Raw genomic sequence first — 23,302 nt, forward strand, 5'->3', positions numbered from 1 at the left:
ACAATGAAGGCGGCCCAGTAGGCACGGCGCAAAATCTCTCGATCGACATCTGGCTCAGAGGTTCCGTTCCAGTTGTTCGGGTCCAACTGTAGACCCATCTCGTGGGCTAAGCGAAATGCCATACCCCAGAACAGCCAGCCTTTCGAAGCGCGGCCACGTCCAATCTCGCATTGACCGAGCAGAAGTAGAGCCTGCAAGCTAGTGAGGTTAGGTCGGTCGAGAGCTGAGTACAGCAGCTGTTGCGCTTGGGAAGAAAACACACCATAAAGTTGTAGATCGTCAGGGTCACCAGTTGCAAGGGAGCCCATGGCGCATATTGCGAAAAGAAGAAAATCGGAATAGTAGTGACCAGTTCCAACATCGTAGTCGCGAAGAAAGTACTCTCGATAGATGTACATGTTCTAAGGGTATTGCTCCCTGAAGAAGGAGGCCATCAAACGCTGCGATACGTCATCATGAGGTGCGTACTGGAAACAGCTGTTACGGGGGCTTGTGATTTCGGAGGGCTGGTCAGCGTTAGCGCTGGCGAGCATGTCGTCAGCAACTGTCGTTGTCATGGACCAGTCGGTGCATGGCGATGTATGATTCTCTTTGTCGCATATGTATGTGTTGAATAGACTGGTCCCTCCGTAAAAATGAGCTGAATTGCCCCTGGCAAGTTTTCTTAGCTGACCAGCTCTTGGGCGAGCTAGTCCGGTTTCATCGTCTTCTTGAGGTGACTTGGGGTTTTCTTGACTTATGCTTGCGTTGGGGTCACTTGGGATGATCTCCGATTCATTCTGGGATGCAGTTGGTTATCCTGTTGCAACATAGCAAAGCAGCATTCGCTCCCGGTGCTCTGAGTCTGCCGCTGCTAACTCTCGGATGAAGACTTCGAGGGATGCGACTTGCCCTTCCAGTGCGCGGACATATGTCTTAGGCACAAGCCTTCGAGAATAATCATGTTAGATTCTGCAAGGAACAGAAGACACGACCTAGACATTGAGACAACCGTGGTCTTGGTAAAGAAACTACTCACCTTTGCTTCTCCCCGGTGCCCGCCCTCATACATTCTGTCCCGGCCTTTCGACATCGTGCGCATGGCTTTCGACGGTCGCATTTGATCTAAATTCGAAACTCGCAGTGTTAGACACATTTCAAGCTGAGACTGGTATTAGCGGGCAGTGCCATTGTACCTTTCGTCGGCGACACCGCTCGCATCTAATATTCCACGATATCAGACCAAATGTCAACGAGTCATGGTACCAAGTCAATCTACCTACGAAGTAGTCACAACCTCTCCTATCGGGGTCTTTGAATCGGCCTCCGGGCTTTCATTCATCGCGAGAAACTGTAGGTCCGGAAGGAGACGCCGTGTAAAACCCAAAGATTCCAGCCGTTATTCTATCACAGACAGTATTTTGCTGCGTCCCGAACGAACACATCAGTGCCATGTTCGATAGAGGAGGGGCTTGAATGATAAGATAAGCGCTATTTTGGCCTTCTCGTTCGTCACTGCCACGCTCTCCGCGGAGCGGGGAGGGTGCATTATCCGGGGAACATGACCCATTCCCAGGATGTTCCCCAGTTCTGGAGACCCACAGACAGGGGCGGATGTCCGCTGCCGCCACCAGATAGGGGTGCATTGAGTCCCGAGCAGGATGTAGGTTGTGTTATTGGTGCGAACCCCCTAGCATTAGATAACATGAATAGCCGAGTGGTGAGAGTGTATGCGATTTGGGGCTGCAACTTGCTATCGAACTGTTACCGTTGAGGCCCTCTGATGCCGACTGAGCCTAGTAAACATAACGAAATTCCAACTGCCCTTCTCCTGTAGTCTCCTTTCTGTCATCACTCAATTCTCCCATCTCGATCCGTTCCTTTTTCTGATTCAACAATCGCAGATACCATATCTGACCAGCTATGAGGACAATACAAACAAACAATGGCAGAAGCAAGTGAGCACCAATGTCCCAAGCGGTAGGGCGCTGAACGATATACTTGAGGAGCAACTATGCCGGCAATATTTCCGATAGTCTGCTGCAACCCAATCGCTGTGGCTCGCCGGTAATGAGGAGCCATGTTATTACTGATCCCTAACCACAAGCGTCAGCTCATCTGCATTACCAGTTGTCCTCTTCTCCCATAGTGAAAGAGGGAACCACACTCACAAATTTCGTTGAGACCGGGTCCGCAGTAAAGCGGGATAGCGATGAGGTAGCACGCAAAGTATCGGATGCCAGGACCATTTGCAACACCAAGAAGGATCGCATACCCAACGACCGCAAACACGTCAAGGCCCAGAAGGAACTTTGTCGACTGAGATCAGCAATCCAAACATCAAGTTGAAGGGTTTCTGAAGTTCTCACCGTTCCTCGAAGCCTCCACTTGTCTCCAAGAATAGCAGCTGTCTACGCAGCCATTAGTCACATAGGCGTCTCTTATAACACGGGGAACTAGGACGACTTACAAAAACGCTGAGACCTCCCACGAAATACACTGGGATGCTGAGATATTGTGCCTCAAGTGCGGTGAACCCCAGATCAAGTCGCAGGATAGAAGGCAGGAAAGTACTGAACCCATACAGGATAATGTCCTGGAAGAACTGGATCAAAGCGCTCAAGAAAAATAAGAGCGTCAGCAATTTGATATACGTACAGGGGCTGAATACTTACGTGGAATAGACTTTAGGGTCTTTGAAGGCGTTGAAGACCTCCTTCCATTCAAATACTTGACTTCCCAGATACTCTTGCCGTTGCGCTTCTCAAGCAAGCATCACTTCTCTCTCTTCTGGTTTCCAAAACTTCGCTCGGGTTGGATCATTCGGCAATCCGAACCACACCCACGTAACAGCAAGTAGGGATATCAGCCCCTCGATAATGTAGAGCCAGCTGAAGTTCGACCTATCAGATACGAAAGGGATGAGGAGATGTTCATGAAACATACCTCCAAGCTCTAAGCCCTGCGCTGTGCCCAATCTCGGTAATCGCCGTTGCAATCAACCCCCCGAAAATGCCAGCGAGTGAGACCGAAGTGAAGAGGAATGCCAATCGCAAACCCTGTGTCCCGAAGTTGTTAGCACTCTCTCAATACGTTTAGTTTGAGGCTTCCACGTACCTGCTCTTCCCGTTTATAAACCATCGTGATGTACAAAGAAAGGCAAGGAAAGAAGCCTGCTTCACACAAGCCCAGAAGAAGACGAACAGCCACCAAGTCACCGAACCGTTTGGTGAATGCTGTACCAATTGTGACGACTGACCAGCCAAAGCACATTATAGAAATAGCTCGATGTGGCTTAAGCTTCCTCATCGCAAGGACGACCGGAAGCTCGAATGCAATATACGTTGCAAAGAAGACGCTGACGGCGGTGCTGAACTGAGAACCAGACAGACCAAGGTCTTCGGTCAGGCCGGCTACAGCCGCATTTCCGATATTGCTTCGATCGAGGTACGCTACGAAGTAAAGGGTCGCGAAAAGTGGTGCAAGTCGCAAGTCCAGCTTTCGGAGGACTTGCTTTTCGAGCTGACTGTCGGGAATGACAGTCGAACTTGACAAGGCATTGCCTGCTTCTTCCGGATTGGGCTTGTCCTGCGCCATCATGTTGAGTTTGGGATCCATTGTAGACTGCGTCTTGTCATTGAAAAAAAAAAAAAAAAAAAAAAAAAAAAAAAGGTCGCAAACTTATGAACTCTAGAAGACTTTGACTATGTCATTGACTTCTGCTGCGCCTTCACTGGCTCCTCTTGTAATGAAGGACAAATATGGCTTATCAGTTCGCTGGGATTGTATCGCCAAGCCCCTGAAAGTGCGATACGAACTCCCGAGGTCGTCTTATCTGTGGTGCGTTAGCGCACAACCATGTATGTAGGTGGGGTTGAAGGAGACGGAGGCGGATGCCCGTCAGTCAGACATGCAGCCAGACTCTTATCATCAGTTCGACGTCATTGAAATCATGCGGAGGCACTTACACCATCAATCTTATTCTCATAATGTTTCCCTGCAGCAGTTGCATGACGGAAATGGATGTCCGTGGGTGTCAATCTCGCGACCGTGTGTCCATTAATTAGAAAAGGACATCCGTCCAATGTCTGATGCAGTATCGGAAGCGATTGTCGACCAGTCACATATCTCTGACTATTGATCATTCTTTGTTCACCATGACTTCAACCATCAAATCTGTTGGCTACATTGGCCTAGGGCTCGCCGGCGGACCGCTAGCTCAGAATGTTGCCCAGAAGGGCTTCAAGACAATTGTTCGTGACGCGGACAAGAAGCGGCAACGAAAGTTTGTTATTGAAAACAAGGAACTTCCGGTTGAAGAGGCTGCCGCTGGGCCGGACGCATTCAAGGACGTTGCTGTGTTGATTACCATGGTGCCAAACGGTCACATCGTCCGAGACATCCTCCTCGGAGAGCAAGGCATTGCTCCTTACATGAAGCCTGATAGGATATTAAACAGTCTTTATGTTAATTGATTTGCTGATTAAGACGTTTTAGGCTGTGTCATTGTTGACACATCTTCTTCTGACCCTTTTGGCACCCAGCAACTGGGCAAGGACCTCGAGAAGTACTAGCTCCGCCTAGTGGACTCTCCAGTCACCCAAGTCAGAATGCACGGGATCAACGATGGCGAGGCTACCTTTATGATTGGCGGGGCCCAGGAAGACATTGACTTCGCAATGCCCGTCTTGAAGACCATGTCTTGATGGCGTTTTGTTATGGGTCCTTTGGGTAGCGGCCATGCCATGAAAACTTTCAACAACTACGTCACCGCTACTGGTATCGCAGCTCTCAACGACGCTTTTATCGTCGGTCGCAAGATGGACTTGGATCCTGTACAGATCACGGACGTTCTCAATGTTGGCACCGGCCGCAACTACGGCACAGCTCACTCCATCAGGGCCGAGGGGCTAACAAGAACGTATGCCAGCGGATATGGGTTGGCACTACTTGTGAAGGACCTGGGCATCAACCTCGAACTGTGTGGGAAAATGGGCATTGACACGCAGCTCGCGAAACACATGCATGGGCTTTTCAAGGAGGCTCTAGAGGAGCCCAATATGGAGCAAAGTGCGGATTACACTGAGTGTCTGAAGTTATGGGAGAGGAAGGCCGGTTTTGAATTGCCTACCGCGGTCGGGCTGAAGGAGTGTGCCGAGCCTCGCGATTTTGAGACGCCTTGATAGGGTAGATGCATAAATGCGTGTACTTTGACAACCGATCTAGTTCTCATCCAATGACGCGTTTCCAAGTCTATTGTTCTTGGAGTTCTGCAGCTCGTTTCCGATCTTTCTTGATGACGAGAAACCAACTTTTCAGAATTGAGCAGATGCCAACCACCAAAATCGAAAGGTTGACGCCATATGAAATGCGGTATCTGGGACCAAACACCGTGCTGAAGACATGCGGGCCTACGATTCCCCTATGGAACAAAGTCAGCGTAGTCCAGTTGAACGTTGACAATACGGCTCGAACATACCCGAACTGTGCACACGCATTCGTAAGGCCAATGCCAATTCCTGATGCCACTGTTCCCTCCAGCGCCCTGATTCGTTCAGGCCAGATAACTGGGTACGCACAACCAGCGCAGGCCACAGATACGACCAAGCAGAGGTAGCGGACAACCGGGTTATCAACGAGAAGAAGAATGATGTAACACACGATGATTGTTGATTCAACTAGGACAGTCAGTTTTCTGGTGTCTTGTGAGATGTCTTCAAAACTTACTCCCCACGGCAGTGACCCAAGGTCTGATCCACTTCCTCTGCAGCATGAAACCCAAAGCATTGAGCAGTAAAAATGCCGAGACGTATGGCGGCTGAAGAGGATTAGTGGGGTCCATGGCACGTTGGTCTCGTTGGGGTGGAAACTTACTATGTTCATCAACTGAGAGTATGCTGTAATGGTGAATCCTAACTTGTAGATCACCGTAGGCAATGCAAATCCCACCCCAAATCCTCCAATACCATGGCAATTCCAATAAAGACTGAAGGTATAGAGGGTTGGGTCTTTGGCCATGACTTTCAGAGATTTGAAGTCCCAATGTGACCCACCCTTGGGCGCAGTGCTCGCAAGCCTCTCTTTCACATAGAGCCTTTCCTCCTCGGTGAGGATCTTCGCTGACTCAGGGTAGTCGGGCAGACCAAAAGCAAAGAATGCCAGGATTATAGCAGGCAAACCTTCAAGGATAAACAGCCATCGCCATCCAGAGACCCCTCCGAGTTGGTCCATGTATGAGATTGCGTACGCCAACAGACCAGAGAGTGCACTGGACACCTGTCCCACAGAGTAAAAGAAAGCTATGCGCAAAGCCATCTCCTCAGGTCTGTACCAGAAAGCATAGTGAAACAGAACAGACGGGAAGAACCCAGCCTCTGCCGCACCAATTGCGAATCGCACGCACATCATGCCTGAAAAGTTTGTTGCTGCTGCGGAGCAACACGCCGATATACCCCATGCCATGATCAGGATGAACATCCATCTTGACGGCTTGAACAGCTTTAGAAGTACCGTGTTGGTCGGCTCGAAAATAAGGTAGCTGTAAGAGAAGATAGAAAGCGTCCATGCCCACTGCGAAGGCGTGAACCCGAGCTGCTTCTTGATGCCTGTACCGGCTTCTAGGTTGATGATGGCGGCGTTGTTATAGTTTGCGCTGTCAATAACCCGAAAGACGTAGACAAGAGAGTAAAAGCCAACAAGCCAGAGGTCAATCTTTCGCATTATGCATTTTTCAAGAGCCGCATCCTTTGGGGTGGCTTCAATATCAGGGTTCGATGTTGCTTCGGTTATTGATCCAGCTCCCTTCTCAGAAAATAGCTGCGTTTCGTTGGCAACCTGCGCAATGGTGCCGATTGGGTCCTTAGCGACCGCCATCTTGATGGAAGAGGATTGGTGTACCAGTGGCTGGGAGTAAATGGGAGTAAGTGAACGCAGTCCTATATGTCTTAAATATGAACAGATTTTATTCCGCAGAAGAATAATCCTCCGGTAGGCAGTAGTAAGAAACATGTAAAGCATTATCCGAAAGGGAAGTTGGTTCTACCAACCCGCCGGTAGTTACCAATCGCGCTGTCATTCCTTTAGAGATCTCCAGTCTATCACGACATGATAACCGGAATGGCGAAGGAGGTCCCCCATCCAATACCAACTGCCAGCGACACTATGAGCTGCAGCTCCCTCCCGTTTCAGCCCGGGATGCGGTAACGACATCTTGGACGCCATACTCAACACCACATTTCGGTATCATTCATGCAGGCTTTCGGACAATAAATGCGGAGAAATATCGTTTGAAGGATTCGATATGAGCTTGTGGTGATACGCTGTTTTTATTCCCGATGAGCACGTTGTTGGGGTTCCCAAGCACGCAATGGCCGATCGTGTGACTACCCCGCCTGGATAACCTCAAGCATGAGGAGTCGTACCGAAGTAAGATCCGTTTATAAATGAGGCTCAAGAAATTTTGGTGACCATCCTTCTTGGATTTCAATCAAATTCCAGCTCCTAATCACTATCATGGCCCCTTCCGCAGTTTCACCGCCGCCATCTACAACTGGCACATTGCTTGTCAAGCCCTGGTCACGCCCCCAGGAGACTAAAGAGGATCTAGACTGGGCTCCTCTTACTACCATTGATCTTTCGCGGTTCGACGAGCCGGGGGGCAAGCAAGATCTCGCGAAACAACTTTATGATGCTATCACGCGAGTGGGATTCTGGGTGGTTACCGGCACTGGTATCGATGATGAACTTGTCCTACGGCAGTTCAGTATCGGAAATACACTTTTCAAGGAACCACTTGATGAGAAGAGAAGATTCCCTTGCAACTTTGCAGAAGGCGAGTATTTCGGGTACAGGGAGAACGAGAGATGGATTGGTGACACAGGCGTCAAAGAAAACATTGAGATGGTATGAGACAGTGCTTCTTCTCTGGGAACCTCTATTTGACGACAAGATTTCTGATAAGAGCACAGCTGAATATCCACAAAGACATCCCTGCCTGGAGACAGGTTGGTCGCCACCGTATTGTGGAAGACAACTGGGACGAGATCCGCAACTTCCATCGCGACGTCTGGGAAGTTGCCCGGAAGCTCTTCGTTCTGATCGCAATTATACTAGAACTACCAGAGAACTACCTTGCAGATGCACATGCTTATGATCAAGTCTCGGATGATCACTTGCGGTACATGATCTACAATGTTCGGACAGACGAGGAGTGGGACAAGGCGCAAGCATACTCAAAGGGAGGACACAAGGACTTTGGCAGTTTGACCCTTCTTTTCTCTCAGCATGTTGCTGGGCTGCAAATCCGAACTCCTGAGGGGGGTTGGAAATATGTGAAGCCCGTCGAAGGGGGTATTACCTGTAACGCTGCGGACACCCTGACGTTCCTCACGAATGGTAAGTTGACCTTTTCCCTATGCAATTTTCCATGCTTTTCTGACTTGAAGGCAGGGTTCATCAAGTCAACGATTCATCGTGTGGTCAAGCCTCCCAGAGACCAAATCGACATCCCTCGACTAGGACTGCTATACTTTAGTCGTCCGGGAGACCACACACCCATGAGAACAGTGCCTTCCCCGCTTCTTGACCGTCTCGGATTGATCAGAGAAGAAGATAAGGATTTGAGCAAACCGATGCCATCGGGAACGGAGTATGTGCGGGCACGAGTGAAAGATGTGCATCACAAAAAGGTGCTGGATAAGCGGGAAGGAACGTCATTCCAGTTCAAGTGGCTGCAGGTGCAGAATCACTATGAATGAGAACATGCCGTATTTTCTTTTAGAGAAGTTTCTCAATATGAATTGAACAAATATTTTGAAACGGCTTGATTGAAATAAAACCAAGATTCTTTCGCTGTGTGGGCCTCCATCAGGCTTGGGGCTGGCCCAGAAGCGGAGGTTGAAGTCCGCGCCGTCCCTTGGGCTGCTGGTCTGCCAATCTTATCCACAGCTTGGTCGAGCGGGAATGAAAGTCCGTAGAGCTCTAGCCGCTGGAGATTTACTGACCCAGGGGTTGAAGTGGGAAATCATTCAACGTATATGATGTTGAACAGTCACTGCAGTGGGACTTTTCATAAAACAAAGCATAAGGCGACATGATTCAAAGTCCTGACGGAATTCTTTTTCCAATGAGTGTACTAGACTTCGAGAAATTGTCACGATAATGTCCGTTCAACATCTGACACGCATTAGCTTGCCGGATGGTACGGCATATGATCAACCGACTGGTATTTTTATTGACAACGGATTCCATGCCTCCAAGGACGGTAGTACCCTCGAATCGATCAATCCATACACCCAGCAAACAATTTGCTCGTTTTCTCGAGGAAGTAGCGACGATATTAATATTGCAGTTGCTTCCTCAAAGCAAGCATAGCGGGGTTGGAGGAAAACAACACCTGATGAAAGGGGAAGACTTCTGAACCGCCTCGCTGACCTCATTGAAAGAGATGCAGACCAATTGGCAAACATTGAGGTGCGTATCTATCAGGCCTTGGAACAACTCGCCAAACACTAAATTTCCGTTGCAGTCAATCAATGCTGGAAAACCTGTCAAGCTGGCCAAAGTTGCCGATGTTCTCGCGTGTGCGGCCTGTTTCCGATACTATGCGGGATGGTCAGTTTTGGTCTGTCCTGAGCTTTGCTTCTGCTTACTCACCGTATCTTCAAATATGTAGGGCAAACAAGATTAAGGGTAACAGCATTGAGACTGACCCAAACATGCTGAACCTCACCCTGAAAGAGCCTCTGGGGGTCTGCGGTCTTATTATTCCCGTAAGCTGATTACTTCTCTTGACCCGCTAGCACACGGGAGCTTTATAATCTCGATGGACTTGTCTAATGACCTTTCAGTGGAACTTCCCAATCCTGATGTGTGGTTGGAAACTCGGGCCTGCCTTGGCTGCTGGAAATGTTGCTGTCCTGAAGCCTACAGAACTCACTCCGCTCTCGGCGTTGTATTTAGGGAAGCTGATTGTCGGGGCCGGATTCCCCCCAGGTGTTGTCAACATCGTACCAGGTCTTGAAAACGAAGCCGGAGCTGCGTTATCACGCCTGAATCTTGATGTACAGGTGCTCACGAATTGAGTGTGGTGCCGCCGCGGCCAACTCACCGATTCGCCGAGTCTTAGACAGAATCGGGAGCTTGGCCCGCAAAACACTTACCGGAGAACCCTCTTCTTGGCAATGAGTCGCGTGGATAAGCTTCGTGTAGGTGGGCGTTGCCCCGGGAGGAGCTCCTCTTCCCCGCGCCCGTCGCACAGAGGAGCTCCACGTCCACAGTCCACTCGGTGCCGGGCGGAGTCACTCTCCCTTTTCCACATTGCTGCAGCACGTACAATCCACCGACCCGTGACGAAAGAGCTGAGTTGCAAGGATATTGGGAACCGCCACTGGCTCCACGTCCGTTTGAGCCAGGCGGAGGACTTGAGAGCCATTGTGGACGTTTCGCGGAGCATCGCACCACATCCTGCATCTTGTTCGCAGACCCGATTTCTTGTGACCCAGTGTGTCAAAACATCATTTTCATACTCTAAGCGTGGTATCCTTTCAGTCGTATATCAATCAAGACTTCATCGACTCAGTGAAGTCTGAAGAACCACTCACTCACCAAGCACATCATCAATCAAGTCGAGCATCCAAGGATCAAGAAGACTTTCGAACTACAGATACCAATTTCAAGATCCTTTCAAGATTCACACATATCTTCGCTTGCCCAATATGGTCGCCGACATCAACCAGCTTCCACCTTACACACCGCCTCCCCCTACCAAGGAGGACTGTGAGTACCCCAGACTGCACAGAACCAACTGCATTTGCATTTGCACTTGCAAGGATAAGGCTGACCACCGACCGCTCTGCAGTGGACTACGTCGACCTTGTCAACATTGATCTCGCCAAATTCGACGACCCCGAGGGCCGCAAGCAGCTTGCTAAGGACCTTTACGAGGCCGCCACCGGCTACGGCTTCTTGACGCTCACCAACCATGGCATTTCTGACGAGACCTACCAACGCCAGATGCGCATCGCCAACGCGGCAATGACGCTGAAGCCCGATGAGAAGGCTCCTTATGAAGGTGAGCATCGAGGAAGCATTCTTCTTGGCTTGGAGCAATACTGACAGATGACAAGTTACTCCTGAAGAGGACGCCCGTGGTCTGTACGCAGGATACAAGCCCGCCGGCCCTCTGGGCCACAAGGGCGGCTTCCCCAAGGCGCTTGATCACTACAACATGCTGGTCCACGACCCTAAGAACCGCGACCACCCCGAGATCATCCGCCCATTCATGGAGGAGACATACGAGGTTATGAGCTACATCAGAACCAACATCCTGGTGAAGCTTTTGAGGATTGTTGCCGACATTCTCCAAGTCCCCGAGGAGGCTGTGCTTTCAACCCATGCCCCCGGAGGATCTAAGACTGAGTATCTCCGCTACGTGAGTGTTGTCGTCGGTACTTACAGGAACCTGACTGACCCAAGCTAGATGATGTGCGAGCCTCGTACCAAGGAGGAGAGCGAGAAGTACCGCCAAATCTTCCTGGCTGGCCACACTGACTGTGAGTTATCAACCGTGTTGACCAAGGACATGGCGTCGCTAACATTAAAACGCAGGGGGCACCTGGACCTTCCTCTTCTCCCAGCCTGTCGCCGCTCTTCAGGTTCTCTGCCATCACACTGGCCGCTACAGATATGTCAAGCGTAAGTCACCACACGAAAGCACCCAAAAACCGTCATCTGACAGTCGCCATAGACCAACCCCATGGCATCGTCGTCAACTTCGGCGAGGCCCTCGAGCGCCTTACCGGCGGTCTCTTTAAGGCAACTATCCACCGCGTCACGACCCCGCCCGAGGATCAGCGCCACCTCCGCCGTATCGGTGTCATCTACTTCTCCCGCCCTGCCGACGAGCGTGAGCTCGTTCCCATCGAGAACTCTCCTCTTCTTCAGAAGATGGGAACCGATAAGCCCATGGACGACCGTGTCTTCTGTATGGCTGACTACCTCGATGCCCGTAAGCACGGCTGGAAGCGATATGACTTTGACATGGACCGTCCTCGCGAGGAGGGCAAGCACCAGGACCCCTTTGACGTAAGTCTCAAACCAGCCAAATCTCTACCTACAAGTCTGACAAGTAATTTAGGGCGAGTACCCCGATCCCGAGGGCCACAAGAGTCTCGGAAAGTTCGACAACGTGCCCCGTCTTCAGTACAGCCTTCCGACTGTCAAGTCAACTTAGGATGTAGCATGTGTATGACTTTGTCTTTGGATGGGACTTGGCGTCTTTTGTAGCATTAAAACTTTTTCATCTGAAACAACGCGTTCACTTTGACGGTGAACGCTGTGAAATAAAGCATCTTCACAACATTTCGGTCCTCAATTGGAGCCTGCATCACTGCCACTCTGGTCATGGGGGATGTTATCGCTGAAAACATCAGACTTTGGCGACGTGCTACTTCTAAAAGCAAACCTTAATACGTGCCCTCGCAGTCTCTTCAACAGCCAGTAAAAAAAGGAAGTGTGCTCTCGCAGGCTCCCGTCGCTCGTACTGCACTGTGCATGTCATCCAGTTGCTGGAGTTACGAGCCCGACTCAAACACTCTCGAAAGATTGAGATAAGTTCGTTGTCTTTGGTACAAATAATAAGAGTCCCACATTGCTCATATTTTGATATGAGCGGCGGAGGAGATCTTAGGGCATCGTAGAAAGCGTTGTCATTATTCACTCATCGGCGCTGCGTACGCCTCCCTCGCTTTTGCTAGACTCTCATGCATGACCGCCGCGACCCAGCTTCCAACTGGCCATGTCGTTCGCTTCGTAAAGTTCGCCACAATCCATTCCAAAAAGCGCACTTCGCTCCTCGCAAGATCAACAGGTCTGTCCAGCATAGCCAGTGCAGCCGCAGCATTCTCTGCATCATCATCTCCGCCAGTTCCAACGCAAGCCATTATGGCGTCCAGCACAAAGCGACTTGGGTTCGACCTTCCATTATTGCTGTTACCCAGCATCATGCCTCCGCTATTGTCGTTACTACGTTGTGCGGCTGGCATTGTCAGACGGACTAGACGCCAGCCTACGAGACAGATCTTGAAGCCGAGGAGTGTTATGAAGGGGTTCTCGAGGGCAGGAGGAGCAGTAGACTTGATCGGATTCAGAAGGTCGAGGGCCATTTCGAGATCATTGAGCTAAGGTAGCCAGTTGTTAACAACACTTGAATGAAGAAGTACTTCTTGGGATACATACTATTCTGAAAACGTCGCGATCTTCGTAGATGTCCCGCTTGTCTTTACTCCTGGGTGTTGCCAAGTGACCAGCCGCTAGAACACAGTTAGCGATAATTCCGTCTACCCTTATTCAAAAGTGGAGGATACTTACTAGCTATCGCCAGGGGCAAATTAGACTCTACCACTCCACTAACCAGTAGAGAGTCTGGATGCGATAGAGTGATAGACGTGTAATACCACAATATCCAGAAGGTGTGCCACAGAGGCGTCTGGTCATCATGACTATCCGACAGGACATCCATACGGCCAAAGTCGAAAAAGCTGAAGACTGGTTTCTGACTCCGCGGTACCAACTCTGCAATGCTTTTGAGTGCTTGGGAGATTTGCGCATGTTGCTTATCGGTCAGTATAGACAGAGCGCGCCGTTGAGCTTTTGGACGCTCTAGCAGACAACTGGCATGGGTAAGTTCGCGAGCCATCATCTGTAGTTGCGTCACCAAGATCACGGCAGCGAATGGAGATGCCCATAGCAATCTCAGCTTCTTTGGTTTGTGTTTCTCTCCGGGGCCCCTCTGGCTGTCGTCGTTTCGATTGGCGTGGAGGAGGGTCTGAGATGCTTCGTAGAAGAAGCCCTGACTTGGCGGCGTCTCATGCGCGTAGGCTTGATCGTCGGGTTCGTCAAAAGACTTGAAGCGCTGTCGCCGCTTCTCGAACCAATCTCTGTCTGAGCGCGCTAACCATATGTCTTCGCAGCATGGAAGGTCGTACTTGATCTCGAGAGATGATAGCATCGGTCGAAGATTGCAGAGAATAGCGAGCTGAGAGTCTAGGAGATAAAGCATGTACACACAACGCTTTCTTGACTCCTTTCGTATGAAGTCTTGCCACTGCTCATTGAGAGCTTCCGCACTCACAGGCTCCTGCATGTCGTCTTCGTCACCTTCTTCACCGTAGCCGCTGTCTTCCCCCGAGGCCATGGAGAGAGACTCGATCGAGCTGTCTTGCGACATCTGGAGTAGACGAATGGCATCGATCAGGTCACGATGTATTCGTTGCGCTTTGAGGAAGCTCGTGTCGTTGCCGCCGTAAATGCCGAGGAACTCGAGGAGGAGGAAAGTCTGCAAAACCCATGTTTCTTGATATCTCGATCGATTTTGCTCCACCTGCGAGGATGAGCTAATGTACCACTGTCATGACTTGAGAAAGAATACTGACATATTGCTGAAGCGAGGACAACGTTGACTCAAATACTGCCTTCCGGGTCGCTTCGTCCACAGTCGATTCGCAGTAAAGACTGCCTATACATGTGATGACATTCAGGAGCGGTACCTGGGTCGACACAATGTGAAAAGAGGCCTCGTGGAGTATCGGAAAGTTGCGGTGGAAGCCTTCGAAGAAGCTCTCGACGCACCGGATTTCACTGGAAATTCTAGAGTAAAAGCAGTCTTGTCAGCAAGGACTCCATTGACAAGACTATCCGAAAGAACATACGCCGGTGATGTCTGTTCATAGCTCTGACTGATTTGCTGCATCGGCTCAAGCATATCGCCTTGAGGTTGCGGGGGGTGCGTTAGCAGCACATCGAGCCATGCTGCTGTGCTTGGGGAATCTCCGACCGTCGGTGTCAGGGAAGGCGGGGGAGCTGTTTTCGACGGCGACGCGGAGGTCGAGATATGGCAATTTTCAACATGGCGTTTCCTCAAGTCGCTATGACAAAGTCAGCATCTTAATTGGAACCCTTGAACTGAAGTATCCTCATCGCATATGTGTAAGGCGTTTACGTACCTACGCGCGAACTTGGCATTGCATTGAGAGCATGGAAACACGGGTGCATTCCGTCCCTTGTGGTCTGACAGATTGTTAACGATAGAAGATACAGGACTCGAAGCTTAGCTTACGCGTATTGACATGGCGCTTCAGATTCTCCTACAGGTGACGTAACACGGGTTCATGTAAGTCTTCATCCTGGTAACGCACGCGTTATCCTAGACCATAGCTTACCTGACGCGTGAACCCCTTTTTACACGTAGCACATTTGAACGGTCGAGGTAAAGTGTCATCCATCTTGGAAGAAGGTAGAAAGTGGCTTGCCGATGGTGAAGAATGAGGAGCGACGCATCGCCATGGATTATTGCCAAAGTCTGGGGAAGGAGGTGGACGACCGGGGTGGTCTCCGTGGACAAGACCGGGCTCGGAGTACGTACCGAGTGGACGCAGCTATCCGATAAACAGGAAGATATCTCGTTCAGGTCAAGTTTGTCCACCCACGTGATAAGGAATGAGGTGGACAATAACGATTAGATAAGTTGAACACGGTTGTTCCCGTCAAGTTCAAGGGGTGTTTGGCCAATCATGAATTTTATAAATGCGATTTCGGGGTCTCATATCCGGCTCCGCTCTTATCGATGCGGAGAAGCCTCCGTTGCCCCCGCTGCCGCCGGCGCCTTATCGTCCCTTTTCCTGATTCACATTCTTCAGGAAACTGTGTTTGTCCACCTCCACGCTCGCTTCAGATCGGCTTTCCTCCCACCACGTCCAAGACGTAAGGCTCTCCATCAATCTTCTTCCAGATATCGTCGCTCTTGATTCGCCAGTACCAGTCGTGGATGGCGGGGTGCGTTTCCGTCCACTTCTTGGCAAAGACCTGTGCAGCGCTGCGGTCAGCAATTGAAACTGAAATCACCGACATCGGTCCCCTGCTTTCCCGAGGGGGAGGCAAGTCAAGCCGACGAACGGGAAAGTGATGGTACTCACAAACTGGTATCCTCTGGCAATAGCTGCCACCACGAAAAGGTCGGCTATCGTGAGCTGATCGCCAACGAGGAACTTCTTGCCCGTCAAAGCCTTCTCCACAACGCTGACCATACCCTCGCTGTTCTTCTCTGCCGCCGCCAGGACTTCGGGAGCAGCTGGCTCCTTAGCCTTAACGGGGTTGATCCACGCCATGATGGGGGGAAGGAGCTCGCTGTTAGCGAAAGAAGCCCACTTCAATATCGTCGCCTCCTCCTCGAGTGTTGAGCCTAAGAGCTTGGTGTTGGGGTCTTGCTTTGCCACTGTGACTGTGTCAGATCGCCGTCATTTGTGAGCGGTGCTTGGTGCAACTCACGATAGATCGCTACAGGAATGCACTCAAACAATGTGAAGCCATCGGGACGTTCAAGAGCCGGGACCTTTCCGGGAGGGAACTTCTCCAAGTATGCCTGACCAACACCACCCTTGCTAGGGTCGACCTTAATGGGCCATGCCTCAACGAACTCGATATCGAGCCTGGACGCGACTCTGGTTAGCACGTTTCCATTGTTCGTGCTGCATCAATGGGGTCTTACTTGTTGTACTCGGCGATGTAGAGACACTGAGTCGCACGAGGCGCCTTGGGGTACCAGTAAAGCTTACCGAAACTCATGTTGACTGACGTAAGATATTTCGAGGATATAGATTATGACGTATGTCCGAGGATGTTGGTTGATACTGGAAGATGGAGAGGACACCCGAGGCTGGTCAACGACCAGGTAAATAAACTCACAGAATGCCCTTCTCGGCAATCTGTCCGGGAGCTCTTCCCCATCGTTATCTTGCCATTTTCAAATCCACGATACGACAGTATTCCACGGGTATCGTCGCGACGTGGAGCTCCTTCGATGAAGCCTTTCCCCACGTGGAGCACACCTTGGGGTTGACGGCGGCATCCACAAAAGCTCAGCCGTTGCCATGCAAGATCTGCAGGGACCAGGCCCAAGCCCCTCGGAGGCGTCCTCCGGCGCCTTCGGTGTCCAACGCCGGAATCGGCAACGAGTAGCTGGGTATGAATGGGTGACATTTCGCGGGCTTTCGGTGCACCCTCACACTACTCACGGCCTCTTTGCTTCTTTTCCCGCAAATCTTGCACTCACCCGAAGCCATTTTCACCGCGTGTCATCATGTCTGGAACACAAATCGGCTGGGTCGGCCTCGGCTCGATGGGCATTGGTATGTCTACGAACCTGCAAAAGTTCCTCTCGTCCTCCGGCGCTCCTCCTCTGGTCTACACGAATCGCACGCTGTCGCGCGGTGAATCTCTGAAGGAGCTCGGCGCAATTCCTGTTGAGACGGTCTCTGAGGTGGCCAAGAAGTCATCAATCATCTTCTCCTGTGTAAGCTATCGCACGATGGAATCGGGATCTTAATGGAGGCTCCGAGCTAACGGTCGCGCGCAGGTGAGCAACGACGCTGTCCTTCAGGATACCACGAACGAGATCATCAAGTCAGGCGACATCACGGGCAAGATCTACGTTGACTGCTCGACCGTTCACCCTGATACTTCTGCGAATGTCTCGAAGCAGATCACTGAGGCTGGCGGTCAATTTGTTGCTGGTAGGTTAACAATGCAATCTAAGAAAGCTTGTACCAAATTCATCTGCTGACATGTTTCCCGTAGCACCGGTCTTCGGCGCCGCCGCGATGGCCGCTGCCGGAAAGCTTATCTTCGTCACCGCCGGCCCCGAGTCTGCGACATCAGCTATCTCGCTGTACCTGAACGGCGTCATGGGACGCTCCGTGATCCCCATGGGAACCGATGTCACAAAATCCAGCTTGCTCAAGATCGCCGGAAACATCGTCGTGGTCTCCTTCATGGAGGTGCTCTCCGAGGCCCATGTTTTCGCCGAAAAGACTGGGCTTGGCTCGCCTGTGCTGGAGAACATGATCTCCGACATGTTTGGTCCCGTGCTTGAAAGCTACAGCAAACGCATCACCTCTGGTGCTTATGCGCCTCCTCCTGACGGCAAGGCCGGTTTCGACGTCGCGCTAGCCATGAAGGACTTGAGACATGCGCTGAACTGCGCGAAAGATGCGGGCACAAGGTTAGAGACGAGCGAAGCGGCACTGCGACATATGGAAGCTGCCCGAGCATTCGAGGCAGAGAGGCCCCTGGACAGCAGTTCCATGTACGGTGCTGTTCGGAGAGAAGCGGGTCTGGACTTTTACTCAGATGCCTGCAAGGAACGAGATGCAAAGAAGTAGTTCATACACAGACAGTACAAGCGAAATAATGACACTTTTACCACTTCCACGATCGAACAAAAAGTGAGCGGCAATCTTTGAGGCCAACGAATTGTCACAAAAATCTTGAACCTGGTCTACCGGCAACATCGAGCTTCCTGAATAGGCCAAAAAGCAAAAGATTGCGCCGAGGGGGAATCGAACCCCCGGCTCCCCGACGCTGCTTAATGGCAACGGAGAATTTTACCACTAAACCATCGGCGCTAGTCACGATGTTGACGATGTTCTTCCAGTTCGTTGCTTGAACCAAGGGCAACTTGGTTGTGGGTCATTAGTGCAGAGTTGTGGGCCGAGGTGGAGGAGGCCGGCGTGGACGATGCTTCGAATGGTTGACAACTGGAGACGTACGAGACGGGAGCTTACACTGCCCTTGAACAAAGTCTTAATGCGGAGAAACGTCAGGGTCTTTATTTAACTCATCTCCTCTGCATTTAAATTGCGATGCTAAGAGTTTCCAGCCCTTGGGCATCCTTTATGCATTGATCTATGTGATAGCCTTCCTGTCGCAGTCGATCTCGGTCGAAGTCAAGCCTCTTATACCCATGCCTTCTCGCATAGAGATACTCCTTCATGGTGAAAATCTTTTCGTCCAATGGCTTGTCCATTCCAATTCTCCGGAGAACCGGGCTGTCAATCGGCTCGAGCCTCTGCGTGCCTGCAGGCCGGGCGAAGTAAGTTAGGCCAAGTCGCTTGGCTCTTTCTTGATCTTCCGGCGGCTTGACCATCCGGTGAACCGGTGCCTTGAAAAGGCCGCCCGTCATCAATTCGAATGCTTCGCCGACATTGACGACTAGCGTCCCCGGAATGTAGCGTACCCACTTCCATTCCCCTGGAGATACCTGAACCTGGAGTGAGGAGACAGGCTGGGCGAATGTAAACGTGAAAGAACCGAGATCAGTGTGCCCAGCCAGGTATAAGTCTCGGTATTTCCCATCGGTGGCTGGTCGGGGGTTGTAGACTATGTAGCGGAGATAGTCGGTCGTTTCGTTCGACAACGCGTGTGTCGACACGATGCTCTCTTCGGGTACCTCCAAGATCAAAGCTACCAGGAGGAGAAGCTTTTCTAATACTTGACGGCGAACGAGATCGACTAATTCGGAGACTTGAATCATGCGGGACTGTAGTAATGGTGGGTGTGCCCGGCTTGCCGGATCCCAGGCTGATATGTTATAGTGGTCAACCGTCTTGTGGAAACCTTCCTTGGTGCTTAGACCGCATGAGGGTTTGAATCCTGCATACCGACCCTGGGCCTCCTCTTGCGGCGAATTCTCGTATGGCCTCTTTTCCGGAAGAGGAAGAGTCAGTAAGGCATTGGCGAGGTCAACGTGAGTGTTGTAGCGCTCTTCGGTGATGCCATGATTGGAGACAGTCAAGATGCCGTGTGTAACGACGCCTTTGAGAAAATCCTTGGCGAGCTGTGCGCGACTTGAGGAATCGTCGTATTTCGACAGGTCAAGGTTCACGAGGCCGACGTAGTCAAGCACCTCTGTTGTTGGCTCGCATTGGGTGAATTTGGGGATGGCATCGATTGTATCGGAGGTCATTAGAGTAGTCGTTGAGAATTGGCAGGTTCATTCAAACGGTTTCAGTATTGGCTATGTCTTCTAAGCGTCTAGCCACCTGAAGCGGTAGTCATATTATTGGAACCATACTGCTCTGCTGTCTCACGAAGCAGAATGACTCGCCCTCCGAGGGTCTCATTCTGCTGTGAGCTTCGGAGCCTTCAGCCAAAGCTTGGCTGCGTCCCGAATGCGCCTGTCTATCAGTGGTGCTGGTGCACCTGGACGTGGACTACGGTGTTGACATATCTTGCACAATGAGGACAATGCTCCACGCGGATGGGACCACTTGTGAAGTACCCCCAAAACCAGCACGATTGCTTCGAAAGCAAATCACGTTGGCCGCATTCGTAACCTTCTCTAAACCATCCCAACACCCGAGCTGAACAAGGACCGCGGCGAGATCTCCGCTGTACCCCGCAAACCCAGCGGGTCGAGCTAGAGGTGGAGGCGAGGACGGATAACCAAGGGACGAGGGGATTCAGAGATACGGCGTGGTACTGACACCTGGAGCTCCACCTTTTAGCTTCGTCCGATCCTTGTCCGCGCCAACGCTTACCCCCAATCATGCCGTAACTGCATAACACCCCCTCTTATCTCTAGTATCTCAGCCAGCATCCCCTGGTGGTGGACTGTGGTGGAGCAGGCCAAGAGGGAAAACGCTCGTGAGTCGTTCGCTCCAGCAACTCTGTCCGGCGATGCCTATCTCGTTTCGCCTCTGAAGGGCGCTGCAACACCATGCTGGGACACGTAGACCTTGGTATGTCGATGTCAATCCGGCTGTGAATAGCCGAGGGAATGCGCGCGTTTGATGAAGAGGAGCAGCAGTATAATACCTAATCACACCACCACTCCTCACGTCGCTCCCGTTCTTGTTGAAGTGCAGCAGCAGCAGCCCCCCAACCGACTGCTCCGCCGTCAACAATCCTCAACTCCCTTGTTCAACCCTCAGCTCCACCTGCATCCTCAGAGTTGGAGTCGACAACAAGCGGAATACCATTACGACTGACAACTTCGGACTTGTGTGTCTCTTCCTCGTGCGAAGTCAGTCGGAGACCGAGACGCGATGGCAGGCTCAACCGTGGCTTCGACGGCTCCTGAGCCTGTGGCTCCCAGTAGATGGTATGACAAGTGGAGGTGGTACGAACTCAGCACTTCCAAGGAGGAGAAGGCTCTGTTGTTCAAGTTGGATTTCATGATTCTGACCTTTGGATGTCTCACGTTCTTCACCAAGGCAAGTTTCTCCGTTGTCAACATGCAAGTAAGTGCTCTGCTGACGGACCTTGTGTACAGTTCCTCGACCTTCAAGCCTTTCAAAATGCATACGTCAGTGGAATGAAGGAGGACATCGGCATGGAAGGCAATGACCTGCAGTACACCACCGGAGTCTTCCAGGCTGGTTACTGCGCTGCCATGATTCCCTCCAACATCATCTTGACCCGTGTCCGGTGAGTTCATACACAGAGACAGTTTAGTTGATATGAATTAAGCTAACAAACGAGTTCGACAGACCCAATCTGCTGATTCCAGCTTTCGAAGTCCTTTGGGGCATCTTGACCTTGCTCACTGCCTATGTCAAAGATGTGAAGCATGTGTACATCATCAGATTCTTCTCTGGTGTATTCGAATGCGTGGCCTATCCTGGAGTAATCTACTGCATTGGATGTTGGTACAAGAGCACTGAGATTTCCCGGCGACTTAGTTTGTTCTACATCGCCGGACCTTTGGGAACTGTAGGTCTCCGCAGACGAACCGTATTGATATAATTCAGTGCTGACAAGGTTTAGATGTTCGCCGGGTACTTCCAAACAGCTTGTTACACCAACCTCAATGGTGTCAACGGACTAGCTGGATGGCGTTGGCTCTTCATTGTCTGCGGCTGCATCACGCTTCCCGTTGCCATCCTTGGTCTCACCGTATTCCCTGCTCGTCCCGACTCGAAGCACCCTTCATGGCTATTGACGGCCGACCAAATCACTCTCGCCCGTCGCCGAGTGTCTGAGGGTGGATCTGAGGCGCCTAAGGTCAAGTTCGATCGCAAGGCTATCACCGACGTATTCAAGGGATGGCACTGGTACGCCTTCGTGGCTCTGTACTATGTCTTCAACCAAGCCATGATCACCAACGGCCAGCCTTTCAACCTCTACCTCAAGGCGCACGATGACCGCTACTCCATCAGCCAGATCAACAACCTGCCCACCGGCCAATCGGCTATCTCGATCGTCGCTGCTCTGATCGGATGCTACTGGGCTGATGCGACTGGCAAGCGCTGGCTGCCTTCCATCTGGATTTGCGGCTTCATGACCATTGGTGCGATCTGCATGGCAGCTTGGAACATTCCGGAAGGTCTCAAGTTCTTCGCCTTCTACGTTGCCGGACTGGGCGGTGCTTTGAACCCTCTCTTCATGTCGTGGGCTTCAGAGGTCACCTTCCGATCTGCCGAAGAGCGTGCTGTGGTTGTGTCCTCGATGAACGCTGTCGGTCAAGCCCTTCTGGCTGGCTTGAACATTGTCACATTCCCGACCCCCCAGGTAAGCTTTGCAAAGTCCCTTGTCTGTGCTGCTGGGCCTCACTAACGTGTGCATAGGCACCGCGATTCAAATTCGGCTGGTACTGGGTCATGGCCAACAACATCCTCCAGTTTGGTCTTGTTCTCGTCATCATGACACTTCATAACCGCGAGAAGAAGAGCATGGAGATCTTGGAAGGCCAGGCCGAGGATATCGAGCAGATCAAGGTTGCCAACACCACCAAGGGAGACGACGAGTCTGCCTGATCCTGCATAACATGACGGACCAAACAGTTGGGGCTGCATTTCTGTCATTTGGTTCTTGTCACTCATTTTCATTTTTGTATAGCTACTCGGAAGCGGGCGTCTGGAGTCTGTCAGTTGGGGGGCTTCATGATACCCTGTGCCACGCCGAGACCAGCCGCCGGTTGGGGGCTGTGGCTGTTTGGATTTAGGATTTGGGCTTGGTTTGCTTATGCGGGAAACAATTGGGTCCAATGGAATCATACCAGAGATTCAGACTGTTCGAGAGTGTTAATGGGATCATGGTATGAGGACGTGTTAATGAAATTGCCCGGTTGATTTTCCCGCAACCTTTTGCAGAGTGTGATACTTTTCAAGGAAGAAAGATGAATATCGCTATCCGTCTCCAAGTATTGCCAACTGATGCCGTGGCGGTTATCTCGACGGTCTTGTGTTTCTCGTGAAAAAGATATGAACCAGCACGTACCATACTTGTCTCTGGATATTTCCGAGGGCCTCAACATGGTCTTGTCTGTCCTGTACACGCATCATGTGTCAATTGAGTTCCAGTCGGCGTCTGTTGGTGAGCATAAAGTCCCTAGCGCCCGTGCCCACACCTTCCCGGCGTCTCCCTGGAAGACCGCCGTAGTAGCCGGGGTCAGCCAGTGTGTTGGGGATGAGTACTGGAATAGCCCTTCAACATAGAAAAGCTGGGAGTTAGGCACCTCTGATAGATCCAGCCCAATGGAATTTCTCGC

At 51.3% G+C, this 23,302-nt stretch overlaps 9 protein-coding genes across 9 annotated transcripts; 4 read left to right on the top strand and 5 right to left on the bottom strand.

Moving 5' to 3' along the window:
* Positions 1 to 2,065: 2,065 nt before the first annotated feature.
* On the bottom strand, positions 2,066 to 3,597 carry CGCA056_v005952 (putative transporter; the record flags this gene model as incomplete). Its single annotated transcript, XM_037321203.1, has 7 exons — positions 2,066 to 2,097; positions 2,151 to 2,298; positions 2,349 to 2,390; positions 2,450 to 2,584; positions 2,822 to 2,870; positions 2,926 to 3,038; positions 3,097 to 3,597. The coding sequence occupies 7 exons, from the start codon at positions 3,595 to 3,597 to the stop codon at positions 2,066 to 2,068; spliced, it is 1,020 nt and encodes a 339-aa protein (XP_037179522.1).
* Positions 3,598 to 5,232: 1,635 nt separating this feature from the next.
* prlL-21 (MFS transporter prlL) lies at positions 5,233 to 6,852 on the bottom strand (the record flags this gene model as incomplete). The annotated part of the gene is made up of 4 exons (XM_037321204.1): positions 5,233 to 5,401; positions 5,459 to 5,657; positions 5,707 to 5,797; positions 5,854 to 6,852. 4 exons carry the CDS (start codon positions 6,850 to 6,852, stop codon positions 5,233 to 5,235), a joined length of 1,458 nt encoding a protein of 485 aa, XP_037179523.1.
* Positions 6,853 to 7,491: 639 nt separating this feature from the next.
* aldA (Aldehyde dehydrogenase) lies at positions 7,492 to 10,061 on the top strand (the record flags this gene model as incomplete). The annotated part of the gene is made up of 7 exons (XM_037321205.1): positions 7,492 to 7,881; positions 7,947 to 8,373; positions 8,428 to 8,626; positions 9,423 to 9,450; positions 9,506 to 9,591; positions 9,653 to 9,749; positions 9,828 to 10,061. 7 exons carry the CDS (start codon positions 7,492 to 7,494, stop codon positions 10,059 to 10,061), a joined length of 1,461 nt encoding a protein of 486 aa, XP_037179520.1.
* Positions 10,062 to 10,694: 633 nt separating this feature from the next.
* On the top strand, positions 10,695 to 12,211 carry GA2OX2 (Gibberellin 2-beta-dioxygenase 2; the record flags this gene model as incomplete). Its single annotated transcript, XM_037321206.1, has 7 exons — positions 10,695 to 10,755; positions 10,838 to 11,050; positions 11,106 to 11,410; positions 11,459 to 11,531; positions 11,587 to 11,673; positions 11,726 to 12,063; positions 12,116 to 12,211. 7 exons carry the CDS (start codon positions 10,695 to 10,697, stop codon positions 12,209 to 12,211), a joined length of 1,173 nt encoding a protein of 390 aa, XP_037179521.1.
* A 478-nt stretch (positions 12,212 to 12,689) lies between these two features.
* On the bottom strand, positions 12,690 to 15,260 carry CGCA056_v005956 (Zinc finger protein; the record flags this gene model as incomplete). Its single annotated transcript, XM_037321207.1, has 8 exons — positions 12,690 to 13,157; positions 13,216 to 13,289; positions 13,348 to 14,359; positions 14,412 to 14,616; positions 14,688 to 14,903; positions 14,982 to 15,045; positions 15,095 to 15,122; positions 15,198 to 15,260. The coding sequence occupies 8 exons, from the start codon at positions 15,258 to 15,260 to the stop codon at positions 12,690 to 12,692; spliced, it is 2,130 nt and encodes a 709-aa protein (XP_037179518.1).
* Positions 15,261 to 15,705: 445 nt separating this feature from the next.
* Positions 15,706 to 16,599, bottom strand: stcT-0 (putative sterigmatocystin biosynthesis protein stcT; the record flags this gene model as incomplete). The annotated part of the gene is made up of 4 exons (XM_037321208.1): positions 15,706 to 15,840; positions 15,951 to 16,249; positions 16,303 to 16,463; positions 16,523 to 16,599. 4 exons carry the CDS (start codon positions 16,597 to 16,599, stop codon positions 15,706 to 15,708), a joined length of 672 nt encoding a protein of 223 aa, XP_037179519.1.
* Positions 16,600 to 17,113: 514 nt separating this feature from the next.
* On the top strand, positions 17,114 to 18,194 carry yfjR-2 (putative oxidoreductase YfjR; the record flags this gene model as incomplete). Its single annotated transcript, XM_037321209.1, has 3 exons — positions 17,114 to 17,326; positions 17,390 to 17,546; positions 17,611 to 18,194. 3 exons carry the CDS (start codon positions 17,114 to 17,116, stop codon positions 18,192 to 18,194), a joined length of 954 nt encoding a protein of 317 aa, XP_037179516.1.
* Positions 18,195 to 18,664: 470 nt separating this feature from the next.
* On the bottom strand, positions 18,665 to 19,777 carry ANS1 (Leucoanthocyanidin dioxygenase 1; the record flags this gene model as incomplete). The annotated part of the gene is made up of 1 exon (XM_037321210.1): positions 18,665 to 19,777. The coding sequence occupies one exon, from the start codon at positions 19,775 to 19,777 to the stop codon at positions 18,665 to 18,667; it is 1,113 nt and encodes a 370-aa protein (XP_037179517.1).
* A 1,081-nt stretch (positions 19,778 to 20,858) lies between these two features.
* Positions 20,859 to 22,568, top strand: FEN2-1 (Pantothenate transporter FEN2; the record flags this gene model as incomplete). Its single annotated transcript, XM_037321211.1, has 5 exons — positions 20,859 to 21,053; positions 21,086 to 21,240; positions 21,303 to 21,525; positions 21,580 to 22,323; positions 22,380 to 22,568. The coding sequence occupies 5 exons, from the start codon at positions 20,859 to 20,861 to the stop codon at positions 22,566 to 22,568; spliced, it is 1,506 nt and encodes a 501-aa protein (XP_037179645.1).
* Between the last annotated feature and the right edge of the window lie 734 nt (positions 22,569 to 23,302).

This window comes from Colletotrichum aenigma, assembly GCF_013390185.1.
Source record: "Colletotrichum aenigma strain Cg56 chromosome Unknown KSG_Cg56_contig04, whole genome shotgun sequence".
NCBI classification, from domain to species: domain Eukaryota; kingdom Fungi; phylum Ascomycota; class Sordariomycetes; order Glomerellales; family Glomerellaceae; genus Colletotrichum; species Colletotrichum aenigma.